Source organism: Balaenoptera borealis, assembly GCF_965194805.1.
Source record: "Balaenoptera borealis genome assembly, chromosome: X".
Classification (NCBI taxonomy): Eukaryota; Metazoa; Chordata; class Mammalia; order Artiodactyla; family Balaenopteridae; genus Balaenoptera; species Balaenoptera borealis.
In genome coordinates, this window is record NC_138881.1 from 112,508,275 (window position 1) to 112,525,409 (window position 17,135).

The 17,135-nt window shown below is 38.8% G+C and overlaps 1 protein-coding gene across 1 annotated transcript in view; it reads left to right on the forward strand.

The window, feature by feature from the left end:
* The first annotated feature begins 350 nt into the window (after positions 1 to 350).
* The window catches only part of HPRT1 (hypoxanthine phosphoribosyltransferase 1), a 33,180-nt gene continuing 16,395 nt past the window's right edge, over positions 351 to 17,135 (forward strand). The window contains exons 1-3 of the mRNA XM_082377988.1: positions 351 to 523; positions 11,060 to 11,166; positions 12,581 to 12,764. Of these exons, the coding sequence (XP_082234114.1) occupies positions 497 to 523; positions 11,060 to 11,166; positions 12,581 to 12,764 (318 nt within the window). The 5' untranslated portion in view covers positions 351 to 496. The remainder of the gene's footprint in view (positions 524 to 11,059; positions 11,167 to 12,580; positions 12,765 to 17,135) is intronic.

Sequence of the window (17,135 nt, forward strand, 5' to 3'; positions counted from 1 at the left end):
GTTAAAGATTTTTGTTAGAATCCGGCCACGAGTCAGGAAAATGGAAGCCGTAATGCAGTCCAAGGAACCTGAAGAGCCGGCGCCCAGTTTAGGGCCACTGGGAAGAAAGGAGGGCGGCGGCAGGTCTGGGAATTTGGGAGCCGTCTGGATGGGAGACTGAGGGAAAGAGGAAGAGAGGCTGCGCGGGAGTCTCCGCTTCTTCGGGAAGAAAATTCCCACGGCCACCTCGGGAGCGTGGAAACCCGCAGGCTCCCACGGGGGGGGCGCGGGGAGCGCGCGGGCGGCTCTGGGCGGGGCCTCGGGGCGGAGCGGGGGCGGGGCCTGCTGCGCCTGGGCTCTTGGCGGCGGCGGCGGCGGCGGCGAAGAGCGCTCGGGCGGACCACTCTGCTTTCCCGCGCGGCGCCGCCTCCTGCCGCGCCTCCGCCTCCTGCTCGGCCCCGCCGCCGGCTTCCTCCTCCCCAGACTGCCTTCAGCCCGCGCGCCAGCCGGCTCCGTTATGGCGACCCGCAGCCCCAGCGTCGTGGTGAGCAGCTTGGCCCGCCAGGCCCGTGGCGGCGGCGGCCGGTCCCTGAGGCGCGGGGCCGCAGTGCGGGCTCGGGCCGGCGTGGCCCGGGGCCGGGGGGCGGGGGGCGGCCGCAGCCTCCTGGGTTCGGCCGCGCGTCACACCCGGGCGGCTGGGGGGATGGAACGGTGAGGTCGGGGTGGCCGCCTCTGATGAGCCCCGGGAAGGAGGGCTGCGTGTGGGAGGAGAGGGTGGAAATGGCGTTTTGGTTGACATGTGCCGCTTGCGAGCGTGCTATGGGGAGGGGCCGTGGGCCAGTTCGGGAATGATCTGGCGGGGTGAGGGTGGGAGCTTTCTTAGGAGGGGCTCTTCTCTGTCGGTCTGCGGTGTGTGGGTAAGGTCCTCGGGGCAGCTCCGTGAGAGGGCCCAGGAGCACGGAAACGGCCACATGGGAGGCATGCGGGGACTGGTATTTTCACCTAGTTCTGCAAACATTGTAATGATTATTTGTGGGAATGCGCATTGCCTCATCGCATCCTCACGGCAGCCTTGGCAGCGGTAACCATGCCTACCTTTTTACACACGTAGAAAGTAGTTAGCCGATATTAGGTAGCTTTCCCACGGCCCAGAGGTAGCCAGGCCTCGTAATCAGATCTGCTTGAATCCGGATCCTATGCTCTTTGATGCTGCAGGGGACAAAAAATGCGAATCTGGTCCTTACCTTCAAGGACATTGGCACCATAATCCGTCTTTGGTATCCTGTCTCCAACCTCATTGGTTCTTTTCCTTGTTTCTCGAACAAGCCAAGCTGCTCCCTCCCCTTACCCTCCCTTTCTGATCACGCTTGCTAAAATAGCCAACCCTCTCTCAATAGTTAAATGCCTTAGCCTGCATTATTACTATTATTATTATTATTTTAGCAGGTACCTTATTACCTGTTGATTGTCTCGCCCACAAAAACATAAACTTTATAAGGGCAGGAATCACCGCTGTAACCCCAGCGCGTAGTACAGTGCCTGGCATGCAAGAAATTCTCAGTGATGGTCTGTTGGATGAATAAATTAAATAATTAACCACTTGAGCCCTAAAAAGGGAAGGGCTCTAGTTCATATTAGGCATTGTGACTTAAGGTAAAGAGCAGTGCTCTTAATGGAGTCTGGCCTGGGATCCTGCTTGCGTGGGTTATTTACTAGCTGTGTGGCCTTGGGGAACTACCTTTCTGGATTTAAGTGTCTTATGTATAACTGAGGTGCTAGCTACCTCATGGTGTTATTGAAAGGATAGCCGGTCTTTGTGAATGAACAACCTTTGCGTGGTCCCTGACTGGGAATAGTAATAATATCTATCGATGTGTTTACCTACATAGTCCTGTTTAGTCCTCAGAACAACCCTCTAACAAAAGTATGATTATTGTTTTACAGATGAGGAATCCTTGAAGCCTCAGTGAGAGGTTAAGTAACTTAACCTCTTAACATAACATACCCAGTGTCACACAGTTATTAAGAGGACCTCAGACTCAAACCTAGGTCTCTCTCAAGGGCCCATACACTTAAATGTTATGCTAATAGTAGGTACTCAACTGTTTTTATTCAGTTGCTGAGGAAGTTAGATGCTTTTAAGCTTTGGGGTCCAATGGCTGCACCAGCATACAGTGAATTATTTTTGCTAGAACTGGCTGTTAGTTTTGTTTGAACATCAAGATATTCATTGTGTTTTCGGTTTGCAAATTCCTGTTCCTTTTTTTATTTCCTTCCCAGAAATTGTCTTCATGTTAGCAGTGACGGACACTTAAATAGTGCTTACTGCGTGCTGGTTACTAAGCCCTTTACACATATTAACTGGTTTGATATTTATAAAAAAAAATTTTATGTGGCTCAGAGAGGTTAAGTAACTTTCCCAAGATTACCCAGCAATACTAGGATTTGAATCTAAGCTATCTGGCCCCAGAGTCTGCTCTTAACCTCTCCACTTTTAGGTTCATAGTGACAGTAGTAGATATTTATTTAGTACCTACTATGCTTTAGGCATTAAAGTAAATATTTTGCAACGTTGTCTAATATAACTGCCCTAAAGATACATAATAGGAGGGAGGGAGATAAACACTAGTATGACCTTGGAGGCACAGATGGGTGAACTATTGATAACTTGCCCAGTATCACTTAGATGAAATTGACCCGCAGATCTGCCTGATATGACCCATGCTACTTGTAACTATCTCTCTAAACTTCCAGGGTAAACTTGGACACACTTGAACAAAGAACAAGCTTCTGAATTTTTGCAAGTTATTGTGAAACATCAGATATACATGATGTGGATAAAATATCTTCTAAATTTCAGGATGGTAGTGCTAGAAATGTAACCCCTATTAACTGGACTTAAATCTTACCCTGCTAATAATTTTCACAGAATTGATAAAATAGTGCATTGTTTTTGTCCACAACCCTATCATTGTTATCATCAGGGTTTAGACTGACAATGTAGACCAAAATTATTCTTGGTGACCACCAAGAAATGGAGCAGTTGAGTTTGGGGGTTTCATTCTACAAATTGATTAACGTGACAAGCATACTGTAGATTCATCTTAATTGTTTTCTGTCCATTTTTTGTATCTAGGTATCACAGAAAGTCCATAGGCAGGAGGTAGGAAAAAGACAAAAGGACCAACCAGATCAGCAGAGAAGAGGGGTCTCAGAGTTCTCTTTTAGATTTCTGTAGTTCACTAGGCAGTAACTGGGCCATGTCATTCTTTTCCCCTGTGAAGAGATGCTAAAGATGTGCTAGTGTGCTCTTCTTCCTATCTGTAATTGTATATTGTGTGCATTGGTCAGATTTATATGCTATAAAAGTGTCAACCACCATCGTTAATACTGAGACTGGATTGTTATTTTCCTGCCAGTGGCTACCAAATTACTAACAAACATTTAGAATATCTTGCTACTAATAAGAATTCAAACAAACACTTCAAATTGCTATGAAACTACTATCTTCAGCACTGTGCTTCTGATAATTGATAGGCATTTATGTTTTGCCCAGAATTAACATGCCTGTCATTCCACTGTGCACACTGGAAAGGAAAGATGATAGTGTTAGATAGTAGTTATGGGCCCGCTTACGTAGAAGCAGGTAATAATTTATCCCTGAGTTGAATAGAATGCTGATTTTAATTCTTGTAACGCTTGGATTCTTGTAAACCTTTTAATTCTTTTCACATTTAGGGATAAATGCATCAGTAGTTCATAATTTTGGTCTTATGATATCCTGAGTTATCACAAATTATCCCAAGGGGATGACACATCTGCTTTGGTGTTTTTTTGAGAATTTTAAAGTGTCTGAATATAAAAGGTAAAAATATTGCCACCTAGCCATTTCTGCCCATTCTAGAAGCTTGGAATTATTGTTGGTTACTAGGAATAAAATAAAATGTATTTTATCTATTACTGTGCATCTTTTAATTCATATTTTAAGACTCGCTTCCTCACTTCCATTTAGTCTTGTTTGGACCCAGGAACATTGTCATTTTTTGACCACAAACGGGCTTAAGCAATCCTCCTCACAGATGATGAGTTGATGTTGCATGTGTTGTCTTAGCTCGAGTTAATTTCCTTGCTTACTGTAATTTTAGATAGTATATCTCTGTAATTAGACATGTGTAAACCACAAAATTTTTCATGTATGAAAACCATTATTATCGATGTGACACATAATTATTAAGAATTTGTGGCTTCAGTTTTACTGGAAAATAAAATTATTTTGGTAATTTACGATAGCAAAAGATTGACTTTGGTTCTAGACAAAAGATATATAGTAATGTTACATTTCTCAATAATCTTTCATATTAATAAAAGTGCCTTGGGGCTTCCCTGGTGGCGCAGTGGTTGAGAGTCTGCCTGCCAATGCAGGGGACACGGGTTCGAGCCCTGGTCTGGGAGGATCCCACATGCCGCGGAGCAACTGGGCCCGTGAGCCACAATTACTGAGCCTGCGCGTCTGGAGCCCGTGCTCCGCAACAAGAGAGGCCACGATAATGAGAGGCCCGCGCACCGCGATGAAGAGTGGCCCCCACTTGCCGCAACTAGAGAAAGCCCTCGCACAGAAACGAAGACCCAACACAGCCATAAAATAAATAAATAAATTAATTAATTTAATTAAATTAAAAAAAAAAGTGCCTCGTAGATTTTACCATTAACAAGTATATTACAGATAGGTTAGAATTTGAGAGCTATGTTTTAAAGCTCTGAGGAGATGCAGTCAGATTTCGGAACTGTCTGGGTAAATGGTAAGTAAGTGAGAGCTATTAATAACCTATCCTTTGGCCATTTCTGGCTAAACTGGAAATCAGAGTAGGAAAGGTGGATCTGCAGAGAAACCACATTTCATTTGTTTACCACTTCCAGCCCCTCCAGGGCTCTGCCCCAAATATTTTGGGATTGGGCCCTCCCCAAAGCCATCCAGGACCTTCTTTGCGATCTTTAGCCATTTTATGTTAAGTTCATATGTTGAAGCTCTAACCCCCAATGTGATGGTGTTTGAAGATGGGGCCTTTGGAAGGTAATTAGGATTAGGTATGGTCATGAGGGTGGGGCCCTGGTCTTTTAAGAAAGACACCGGAGAGTTCCCAGCCCCAGCGCTCAGCACACAGATAGCTAGGAGAAGATGGCTGCCTACAAGCCAAGAGAAGAGGCGCCAGAATGAGACCTACTTTGCTGGCCCCTTGATTTTGGACTTCCCAGACTACAGAACTGTGAGGAATAAATTACTGTTGTTTAAGCCCCCCGGTCTACAGTATTTTGTTGTGGCAGACTAATGCAGTTCTTTTAGAAGGTGTTGGTAATAACCACGTGCTTAGACATGCAACACCAAGTCACAAATAATAAAACAGATGTGATTTATACTCATATATAAAGTTGGGCATTGCTATTGCCTAGTTGATTTAGAAGGCTGTGCTAATTCAGTATCAGAGGCATGCCAGTCTAATTTACTCAGTTTATATCCAGGCAACAGAATATAATGACTACTTTAAGCTTGATATTGCTTTAGGAGGGAGTCATTGGTGCTGGCTGACCTTGGGTTCCATGTTTATCTTTAGTGTGTATAACCGCTTTTGATAATCACAGATTTGTGAGCTTGTGAAGTTAGATTTGGTACAGGTTATAAGCTTTAATGTACTGTATAGTTAGTTGTATGTGTATATGTCTTTTCCATTAGATTATATGCTCTTTGAAGGCTCTAAATTTATAACCTTTGTATCCCCCTACAAAATCTATTGCATAGTACCTTAATCAAGGTGGATGCTGAATGCATTTTTATGTAATTAAACATATTGCAATCCCTTCCTATCAAAGTACCCACTGGATTGTTAACTAATCCATGTTAGATGGGGTTAATTAATACCAGATATTAACCAATATCAGATGGAACAAATAAGGGCTGATAAGATTAAAGGCCACCAAGTATATTTCTGTCTAGCTCTTCTAGAGAATTGAGATTATTAGGCCTGTTTAATATGAAGCTTTGGTGCTTGGGATGATTAAAACAAATTCCTGTCTATTGAATTATATCTTCTGTTATTTCTTATTATCAGTGGTCTAGGTGCAAGCAAGGCTTCTGAGTGAGAGTTTGAGTACCCTCCTAAACTCCCATAATACTTCTTCTGTATTTTTAAAATAGTTTCACACTGTCTTATGGTTATTCATGTATATGTCATATCTTCTACTACACTGTAAGCTCTTTGAGGGTAGTTGTGTCAAACTTATCTAATCCTCTCTAGTATGTACAACATAGTAGGTACTCAATAAATATTTGAGTGTTAGTGATAAGAATTACAGGTTCTGAATAAGGTCCTCACCATTTAAAAATTACTATTCTAATACATACTTGATCATTAAATATGAATTTTTGAAACTTGGAGTTTTCATTAATGTAAAATTGAGAAAAAGTGATGTTGGTGCCTTGTTATCATTTAAATAAATTACTTCCTGTTTAACTTTATTTGAAACATACACAAGTACACATATTAGTATAATGAACCCTCATGTAGTCCTTGCCCAGTTCTGACAATTATCTTTGCATGGCCAAATCATACGTTTCTTAAATTAGGACCCCCATAAATACACCCCATGTATTTATAGTGAATTATAACAAAGTTGTGAATTTATGCCTAAAGTACCTCAAGTGATACAGGTTTTATGAATCCTTATTTTTGCCTTTTGGGAAGAGTTATATTGACATGTTTTTTTTTATCTTGAAATAACATATCAACCCTTTTACACTGAATGTGATATATAAATCTAATAGTATCGATTGAAAATAAAACCCTTTGAATTGGAAAAAAATTTTTTTTAATTAAAAAACATTTATTTGCCACGCCACACGGCTTGTGGAATCTTAGTTCCCCAACCAGGGCCCTCAGCAGTGAAAGCGCGGAGTCCTAACCACTGGACCGCTAGGGAAGTCCCTGAATTGGAAATTAATTTGGCGTGTTGACAGAGAGAGAATTCCTATTTGGGAGGTACATCCGTGCTGGTCTGTCTGTGTTAAACTGCATGTTTGGGATGAACTCTGGGCAGAATTCACATTGGCTTTGATTGAGACAGACAAGACTCTTGAAGTTCTTAGGCTGCCTGCAAAACCCATAGCCAGGCACTGAGCCATTTTCACAGAACCAGTAGGCTTTATAAGTGTTGCATGTTTCAAAGAGTCCTGGGTGGGTCCTGGTTTATGCTTGTGGCAGAAGCAGTGAGTAACTGGGAGGAAGGGGTGAGTAAGTCTCAGGGAAGCCATTTTGGCGTTCCGGATCTTGACTTTAAAGCACTATGAAATGGTACGTTTCATTCTTGTCAGGTAATAGCAGATCTGTTCTGATGAGCCTGATATCAATGTTTATCCTCTCGTAGCATCTAGCAAGGTCTAGCTCTTCTTTTCCCAGAACTTTTAACTAAATTTCAGTTTATAAAATTTAGAAAAGTAATGCTTGCTTGTTATGAAGCATTATAAAAGTAATGCTTGCTTGAAATACTCTTGTAGGTGACACAAATGTCCTAGTCCCATTCTTTTTTTTCTTTTTTTTCTTTTTTTTAACATCTTTATTGGAGTATAATTGCTTTACAGTGGTGTGTTAGTTTCTGCTTTATAACAAAGTGAATCAGCCATACATATACATATATCCCCATATCTCCTCCCTCTTGCTTCTCCCTCCCACTCTCCCTATCCCACCCCTCTAGGTGGTCACAAAGCACCAGCTGATCTCCCTGTGCTATGCGGCTGCTTGCCACTAGCTATCTATTTTACATTTGGTCGTGTATATATGTCCATGCCACTCTCTCACTTCGTCCCAGCTTACTCTTCCCCCTCCCCGTGTCCTCAGGTCCACTCTCTACGTCTGTGTCTTTATTCCTGTCCTGCCCTTAGGTTCAGAACCATTTTTTTATTTTTTAGATTCCATATATATGTGTTAGCATAAGGTATTTGTTTTTCTCTTTCTGACTTACTTCACTCTGTATGACAGACTCTAGGTCCATCCACCTCACTACAAATATAATTCAATTTCGTTTCTTTTTATGGTTAATATTCCATTGTATATATATGCCACATCTTCTTTATCCATTCATCTGTCGATGGACACTTAGGTTGCTTCCATGTCCTGGCTATTGTAAATAGAGCTGCAATGAACATTGTGGTACTCTTTTGAATTATGGTTTTCTCAGGGTATATGCCCAGTAGTGGGATTGCTGGGTCGTATGGTAGCTCTATTTTTAGTCTTTTAAGGAACCTCCATACTCCCATTCTTTTTATAGTAAATGTCTTCGAAATAAGCCTGATGACAATGTTTAGCAGATACATTAGTACTTCACCTTAGAGGACCTGGCATAATCTTTTGCCCCTCAAAATAGGATTTTTTTCCTGCATATGAAAGTAATACATGTTACTTAAAAAACAAATCAATATTGACTTCGCACCTCGTGCCGAGCGAGTGCCTGTGCCCTGTGTGCTGCTGGAGCTTGCCTGCGGGCACGTCCCAGTCCACCTGCCCGAATCGCTGCCGGACTCCTGGCCACGCGCTCCAAGCGGAAGCGGTGCACAGCTACTCCCAGTCTGACACGACGGTACTTGAAATTCCACTGAAGTCTGGAAAACTCAGAGCTCTTGGGACTGAAAGAGAGATGACGTGAACCTCAAATTTCTTAGAATATAATTATCAATTCTGTGAATAATAAATGTATCTTAAATATATATTTTAAAAATTTATTGAGAACCAAGCTACTTGTCCTTAAGCACCTAATACAGTGCTGACTGAAGGAGGAGGTACTCAATAGATATTAACTGATGCAGTGAGATTTAATTATGGTTTGACCAATATTTCTTGCAAACTGCCAAAGTTCATGTCATCAGCTTCTTGAATGTGATTTGGAAGATACTTAGTCTTGAATGTCATGTGAGACAGAGTATTATAATTGTGGTTTGTGTCTTTGAATAAGCTTTAAATATAATGCTGAGTGGGAATTATAAATCAACTATAATTTTTTTAAAAAGTGAAATTGGCAGTGGGAAAAAAAAAAGAAGTCGAAGTATAGAAAGTGGCAGGTCCCCACTTCTTACAGTTGACTATTGTTTGGTATATTCTTCCATACCCACCCTTTCTTTCTTCCTCTCTCCCTCTCTCTCCTGTTTTTTTAATTTTTTGTATTAAAATTTTTTTGTTTGTAGTTTTTGTTTTTTTTTTTTAAACATCTTTATTGGAGTATAATTGCTTTACAATGGTGCGCCAGTTTCTGCTTCATAACAAAGTGAATCAGTCATACATATACATACGTTCCCACATCTCCTCCCTCCTGTGTCTCCCCCCCCCACCCTCCCCATCCCACCCCTCCAGGCGGTCACAAAGCACCGAGCTGATCTCCCTGTGCTATGCGGCTGCTTCCCACTAGCTATTTTACATTTGGTAGTGTATATATGTCCATGCCACTCTCTCACCCTGTCACATCTTACCCCTCCCCCTCCCCATATCCTCAAGTCCATTCTCTAGTAGGTCTGTGTCTTTATTTCCGTCTTGCCACTAGGTTCTTCATGACCTTTTTTTTTCCCCTTAGATTCCATATATATATGTTAGCATACTGTATTTGTTTTTCTCTTTCTGACTTACTTTACTCTGTATGACAGACTCTAACTCCATCCACCTCACTACAAATACCTCCATTTCATTTCTTTTTATGGCTGAGTAATATTCCATTGTATATATGTGCCACATCTTCTTTATCCATTCATCTGATAGATTTGGTTTTAATATATCGTAAAATTTCCCCATACTTTTCACATATATGTATAAAAACACATACTACCACAAATAATTTATAAGAAAGACTTGATATTTTTAAAAAGCAATGTGTACTCACTGTAGAAAATTTGGAATATATAGTATAAAGAGCTAAATAAAATCGCTGTAACTCCCCTCCCCAAGGCAAAAGTTTTTTATGACTTTGTTATATTTTTTCTGTGTTTATAGGTCTATTATATAATTATAAAACTGTAATCATAGTACATTTTACCACCACAGGTACCACATCATCAGTGTTATTAAACATTTTGCATTACAGGGACTGGACATACCAAGACGACCAGTATGTGGTCCTACTCAAACAATCTTAGAGTATCTACTATGAACGCACCTCATGAGTTGATTATAACAATCTCAGACTTCTAGAAGTTTGGATTTTTAAGGAATCACTTAGCTTTTTTTGGTGATTTTTTTTTTCCTACTGTGAGATGAGAGAGACTCTTTGGGTTTGAGGTGGGGAACAGCAGTTTTTCTTGTTCACTGTGATATTTTAACTTGTTAGACTACACTGTATTAAACATTTTTTACTAAATTTTCAAACATATGCAAAAGTCGGGAGAATAATATAATGGATCCCCATATACTCATCACACGTTTATAATGTTATCAAGATTTTGCCACATTTGTCTTAGCTCTTTAAAGTTTTTCTTTTACTCCGCTGAACTAAAGAAAATTTCATATCATGTCATTTTACTTCTGTAATCTTTTTTTTAAATTAATTAATTAATTAATTAATTTTAATTTTTTTTTTTTTGGCTGTGTTGGGTCTTCGTATCTGTGCGAGGGCTTTCTCTAGTTGCGGCAAGCGGGGGCCACTCTTCATCGCGGTGCGCGGGCCTCTCACTATCGCGGCCTCTCTTGTTGCGGAGCACAGGCTCCAGACGCACAGGCTCAGTAGTTGTGGCTCACGGGCCTAGTTGCTCCGTGGCATGTGGGATCTTCCCAGACCAGGGCTCGAACCCGTGTCCCCTGCATTGGCAGGCAGATTCTCAACCACTGCGCCACCAGGGAAGCCCTACTTCTATAATCTTAACTATTCATCTCTAAAACATGTGGTTGATTTCTTATATAACTACAGTTCATTATCATACCTACGAAATTACAGAAAGTTCTTGATATCTCATACCTAAATTTCTGTGATAGGCTAAGGTTTTTAAACGTCTAAATCCAATCAAGTGTTTGTATCATGAAATGCTCTCATTGAAACAGCCATATTTCTTTTTCAGATTAGTGATGATGAACCAGGTTATGACCTAGATTTATTTTGTATACCTAATCATTATGCTGAGGATTTGGAAAAGGTGTTTATTCCTCATGGACTAATTATGGACAGGTTAGTACGATCTTAAACTGAAATTTTGTTTTTTCCTTATATTAATTTCAAGTGTCAGCAGCTGTTTTAAGTAGTTGATGTTTGAACATGAACTAGGCCAGCTTGTCACATAATAGATGCTTTCTGTTTTAAAAGCCCTCTTGACAAAAAAAGGGAGGAAGGGAGAGCTTACTAATTACCCAGTATAAGTCATGGTATACTGGGAATCTGTAGGGAGTAGAATAAAGTAAATATTGAAGGGAGATTGGAAGAATGAACTCTAGGCACAAAGTCTTTGATTTCTCAACCCTGAACAGGGTAATGGACTGGGGCTGAATCACGGGAAGACAAGGTCAGATTTTGATGATTATGCACGTCTAGCTTGAAAATTTCCCGTTAAATGAATTGCAGTGAAAAACTTTACTTGTTATTTAAATGCTTGCCTTGTGTGTCTGGCTGTTGTTTTTTATTTTAAAATTATAATATCAGTATTATAACTCTATTCTAATATAGCTATATTCTAGAATTCTAAAATATTCTAACTATAGAGGCTTAAACAAGAAGAGTAAAGTTCTCTCAGCCTGCTGTACACATTTCCTCCCTATACATTTGCCATGTACATATACTATATATTTTAACACATGGGTATTACTATCATATAGGTCTAAAATTTATTGGGCATTTTTTCATATTAATACATCCAGAACTATCTCATATATTTTAAAGGTTGCATGGCATTCCATTTTCTGGCTGTAACATAATTGATTTAACCAGTTCCTTATTGATAGATGCAAGATGTCTCCATTATTTTGCTTTTGCAGATCATACTAGAAGGGAACATCCTTTTATAGATGTTTGGGCAGTTGCTCAAATTTATCCACGGGGAAATTTTGTGACAAGGGGAAGGTGTTTCTTGAATGTTTTGATACTGCCAAATTATCCTCCAAAAAGTTTATATTAATTTGTACTCCCAATGGTATATGAGAGTACTCTTTCCTCACAGTCTCTTCTAATATTGTATTATTGGAATTTGCTGGTTTGATAGGTGAAAATTGTATCTTATTTTAATTTGCGTTTTTAAAATTTATGATAGATGTAACAGTACACTTGGATTTTGAAGGTTTTTGAAATTTTTATCTTCGCTTTATGAGCAAGGATATTATACTTCATGGGGGCAAAGGATGTGTTTTGTCGAAGTTTAATCTTTTTTTTTTTTTTTAATGCTTGGCTGCACCTCGCAGCTTTCGGGATCTGAGTTTCCCAGACCAGGGATCGAACCTAGGGCCGCAGCAGTGAAAGTGCCTAGTCCTAACCACTGGACTGCCAGGGAATTCCCCTGGAAGTTTAATCCTTAAGGGATGTTTGTTGTAAAGTTTAAATGTTCCTTTTATAATATAATTTAATTTCTATTAAATTCTTGATTTTATTTCTGTAGGACCGAACGGCTGGCTCGAGATGTGATGAAGGAGATGGGAGGCCATCACATCGTGGCCCTCTGTGTGCTCAAGGGGGGCTATAAATTCTTTGCTGACCTGCTGGATTACATCAAAGCACTGAACAGAAATAGTGATAGATCTATACCTATGACTGTAGATTTTATCAGACTGAAGAGCTACTGTGTAAGTATATTTAATGCATGTTTAAAATAAACATGGCATTTTTATTATATGTATCCTATATGTATGAGCTTTAACTGGTTATATATAAATTCCATTTGCTTATAACTTTTATACAACTAAAGAACCAAAATTGATCTACATAATAGCTAAAAACAAAACCATATGAATTCTAAAATTCAAATTAACATTAATTTGACGTGAAGGACTGTGTTTTGCTGAAATAAAAAACAAAACAAAACAAAAAAACCGATGGCAACTGTAGGTTTTCCTGTATGTTTTTGAAGCTCTGCAAACTACACTTACATGTTCATTTTACTTGGTTAGAGTGAGATTTTCTGATATATTCCCTAGTACTGTATATACAAGTGAATATTGTCTTTTTCAAACTAGTCACCTATACTTATTTTAAAGGTTCTTTGGTTTAGTTTAGTTTTGTTTTGTTTTGGATTTTGAAAAACCCATTTTCGGAATTGCTCTTGGGACTTGGGGGATATACTCTTTTGACTGTACTTACTGGTGGCAGATGTCCTCTCTGGAGCTAGATTGACTTGCGGGGGAGTCGTATTTGGAGTTAGGTGTGCGTAATAAGGTGGGTCAACGGTTGTCTCTTAGAAAGCGCGAATGGAGCAAGAGCATTAGCACATTTAAAAGACCACTTTTGAGTCACAGTCGCTCTGTCTGTGTCACACAATCTCAAATGCTTCAGAATATTGACACTTGTGGGGTGAACCAAAATCCATGTCATCTTTACACATGAATTTCATCATCCACAATTTCTTTGATCGTGTGAATGTTTGACTTTTATTACTTCATAGTGTTGCTTTTTTTCTGGTTGCGTGTTGTCATTGTAGTTCCCGAGAGTTACTGTTTTCCTTAAAAATAGGATTTTTCCTAGCTTCTTCAAGGATTAGAATGAATGTCTGATCTTTGCTCTTTCATGAATCAGTATTGTAGTGCATCTTTGTAGAAACTTGGCTTATGTTTACATTTTCATTGAGAATAAGACCCCTTATCTACATTTAACTTTCAGCCTCCATTCTCTTTGTTAATCATCTATTTGACCCAAGTCTTTGACCTTCTTGCCATTTTCATCAGTCCTGTGGGTGATTGGACAGCCATTTAAGTATTATCATAGACATTTTCCCTATCCTGTTAAAACCCTTTGTGCTCATATATCATGACATTACTTCATACTCATAAGCTCCTTTTAACTTGTCAAAGTCTCACTTGAATTAAAGACTTGCTTAAATACAAAATTTGGATTTTTACTCAACAGAAGTTATTTATTTTGCTGATTTACACTAAGATTTAATTCTAGGCAGTATAGCTGCCCAGACTTTAATATGTTGTTGCTTAGAGGCAAAACATGGGCTTACAGTCCAGGGTGTGATTTCTCTGTTTGGTCTTCTTAAGCACCGCCCCCCCTGCCCCCCACATGTGCACATAAAAATCAATTTTGTTACTTTATGACTTACACTTCATTGCTCTGGGGACTTGTGCAGAATGTTCTTTCTTTGAAAAGAAAGCTCATTAAAAAACTGAGAGGAGTTTAATATTTTCTTTTTAAGAGTATTTTATAGTTATAGAGCAATTTTGAAGCGGTAGAAACACTTTGACATTTTAATTCCATTTTCTACTTTTAGTTTTTTTCCTATTAGTTGTTTTTTATTTTTATTTTTGTTTGTTTGTTTGTTTTTGGCCACGCTGCGTGGCATGCAGGATCTTAGTTCCCCAACCAGGGCTCAAACCTGTGCCCCCTGCAGTGGAAGCGTGGAGTCTTAACCACTGGACTGCCAGGGAAGTCCTAGTTTTTTTCCTATTAGTTTCAGATCTTAGAGGATTGTTAAGCTGAACTCCTCAACTGATAAAAAGTGTTGGAACCTTCAACATGATTAAAGCAAACATTTAGGTAAATTTTCACGTAGAGAAAAAAATATCTGTTCTGTTTTATGTGAAATTCTGTGTAGATTTACTACTAAACAATACAAATTAGGAAAACCATATACTTTCTGTTGATTTGAAGTAACATTTCTACCCTATTTAATAATTCATCAGCTTGTTGTGGAAGATATTCCCACATGGGAAGATATTCCCATGTGCCTATAAAAAAACCAGGCAATTTAATTTGATATAATCATAAAATGGGAATTTAAAATTGTTTGCAGCATCAGTAACATTGATGTTAATGCAGTTTTACATGTTGATCTTGACCAGTTTGAAACAGTGAATTAAACATTAACTGATCTGTACTTATCCTATAGAAATGCTCCATGAACTATTAAATGTTCCCAGAATATATAGTCATAATAATATTAACACACTCCATCTAGTTTTTCTTCAGAATGAAAATTGTATTTTTCCGATTAAAAAATACATGTTTATTATAAAGAACATACAACCACGGAAAATTATAAAGGAATTAAGTCACCCTAAATTCCACTACCACTTTTATTTCTAATATTTTGAAGAATTTTCTCTCTGTGTATACACACTCACATTATAGTTTACATACTCTTAGAGTAGCTAGGCAGAATTTTATTTGCTTAGTGCCTAGTTGACAAATTGCCTGGGGATTCCAAATACCATGTTTCATTAAATCTTAGATAGCACTGATTTTAAGATTTACCAGTATTTTTTGTACTGCTAAGAAAGAAGACGCTGTCAGTTATTGTTGTAAGTTGCTGTCGATTGTAATATGTCAGTTTCAGGGGTATTAAAATGTGAATGTACATCTTAGAACAATAAAATGTAGTACTATATATTCAATGACTTTTCTATCCCTAAGGCTCTGTGATATTAAAAAAAGAAACAGTTGATAAGTGTGCAAATGTATTTTCTCTGTTGTGAGTTCAATTTTGCAGTGAAATTTTTTTTTTTTTACTAAAATAGTTTAATTAAAAAAAAAATGAGGAAGTCTTGAGAGGGAAAGTTGTCCGACAAGTAAATTTTTTGTGGGAATATTTTTTGTGGACCCTAAGCAAAGGAGAAATTAACCTGATTTATGGTGTGTCCAGACTAAATGGCTTACGTTAAAATGAAATTCTTCTTAGAATTTTATTTTATTTATTTTTCATTATTATTATTTTTAAAATATTTATTTATTTATTTATTTGGTTGTGTCGGGTTTTAGTTGCAGCAGGTGGGCTCCTTAGTTGTGGCATGCATGTGGGATCTAGTTCCCGGGCCAGGGATCGAACCCAGGCCCCCTGCATTAGGAGTGCAGAGTCTTAACCACTGCGCCACCAGGGAAGTCCCTCTTCTTAGGATTTTAAATCTTGCAGAAAACTTCTGAGTTATGAATTATTATCTCCATGTACATTTGAGAACAATGAGGGGCAGAGGGATTAAGTGACTTGCCCAGGATCATACAGGTCTTCAATTTGAACACAAGCCTTTAATTCTGTGCAGAACTGAGAGTCTTATTTGGGAAAACTTTTAACTGACTTGGATCCTCTAATATGGGCTTCCTATTATTTCTTCAGAAGTTTTGCATGCAAACAATTCATTTTGCCAGTTACGGGATTTTTCCTCAGTTAGGGTCAAGGTTCATAAAGCTATAAGTTTCAGTCTTAATCTTGGAAGTCACTTGATTAGTAGTTTGATTAGGCTATCTGTTTAGTATATCAAAGGTACAAATTACTTGATAGCAATTTGTTATTTGTAAGAAGCTGACTTTTTGAGTGAGCTTGTTGAAGAAAAATGCAGAAAATATTGGAGTAGTTTCTTAAAGTGTCTCTTCTAAGAAGAGGTCAGTAGCTTTTGGTCTGACACTTTTCTCTGTATGTATTTAGTCAATTGCTTTAAGGTATGCTTTTTTCTCCAGAACAGTTGAAGTTAAATGTAAACGTACCACTTTGATGTTGACACTAGATAGTCTAAAGCTTATCTTCTGTAAATCTATCTATTTATATATATATATAAAGAAAGTGAAGTGATTTATGCCTTTCTCCTGCTTATTGAACTAAGACCATAGACGTGGATGGAGAAAAGAATTTGTTCAGTTTAAATTGGCAGGAATGGGGATGTGTACTGTCCATGGTATAAGGAAACGCTAACAGAACTAGGGTCAAAAGTATACTTTCTAACTCTTGCCTGTGGATTTTCACTGCGATGTAGTCCTTGTTGGACAACTTAGGTTTTATGTAAGCACCCTGATTAGTAGAACATGAAGGTAGTGGTCAGGTTTGGCCCCATGAAACCACGACGTCTATTTTTTTTTTGATACATGTATATAATATGTATTTGTATACGTATAGTAACACTAATCTTCATTTATCAATTTCCCCCCTCCTTTCCTTTTAATTAATTTATTTATTTATTTTTGGGTGTGTTGGGACTTCGTTTCTGTGCGAGGGCTTTCTCCAGTTCCAG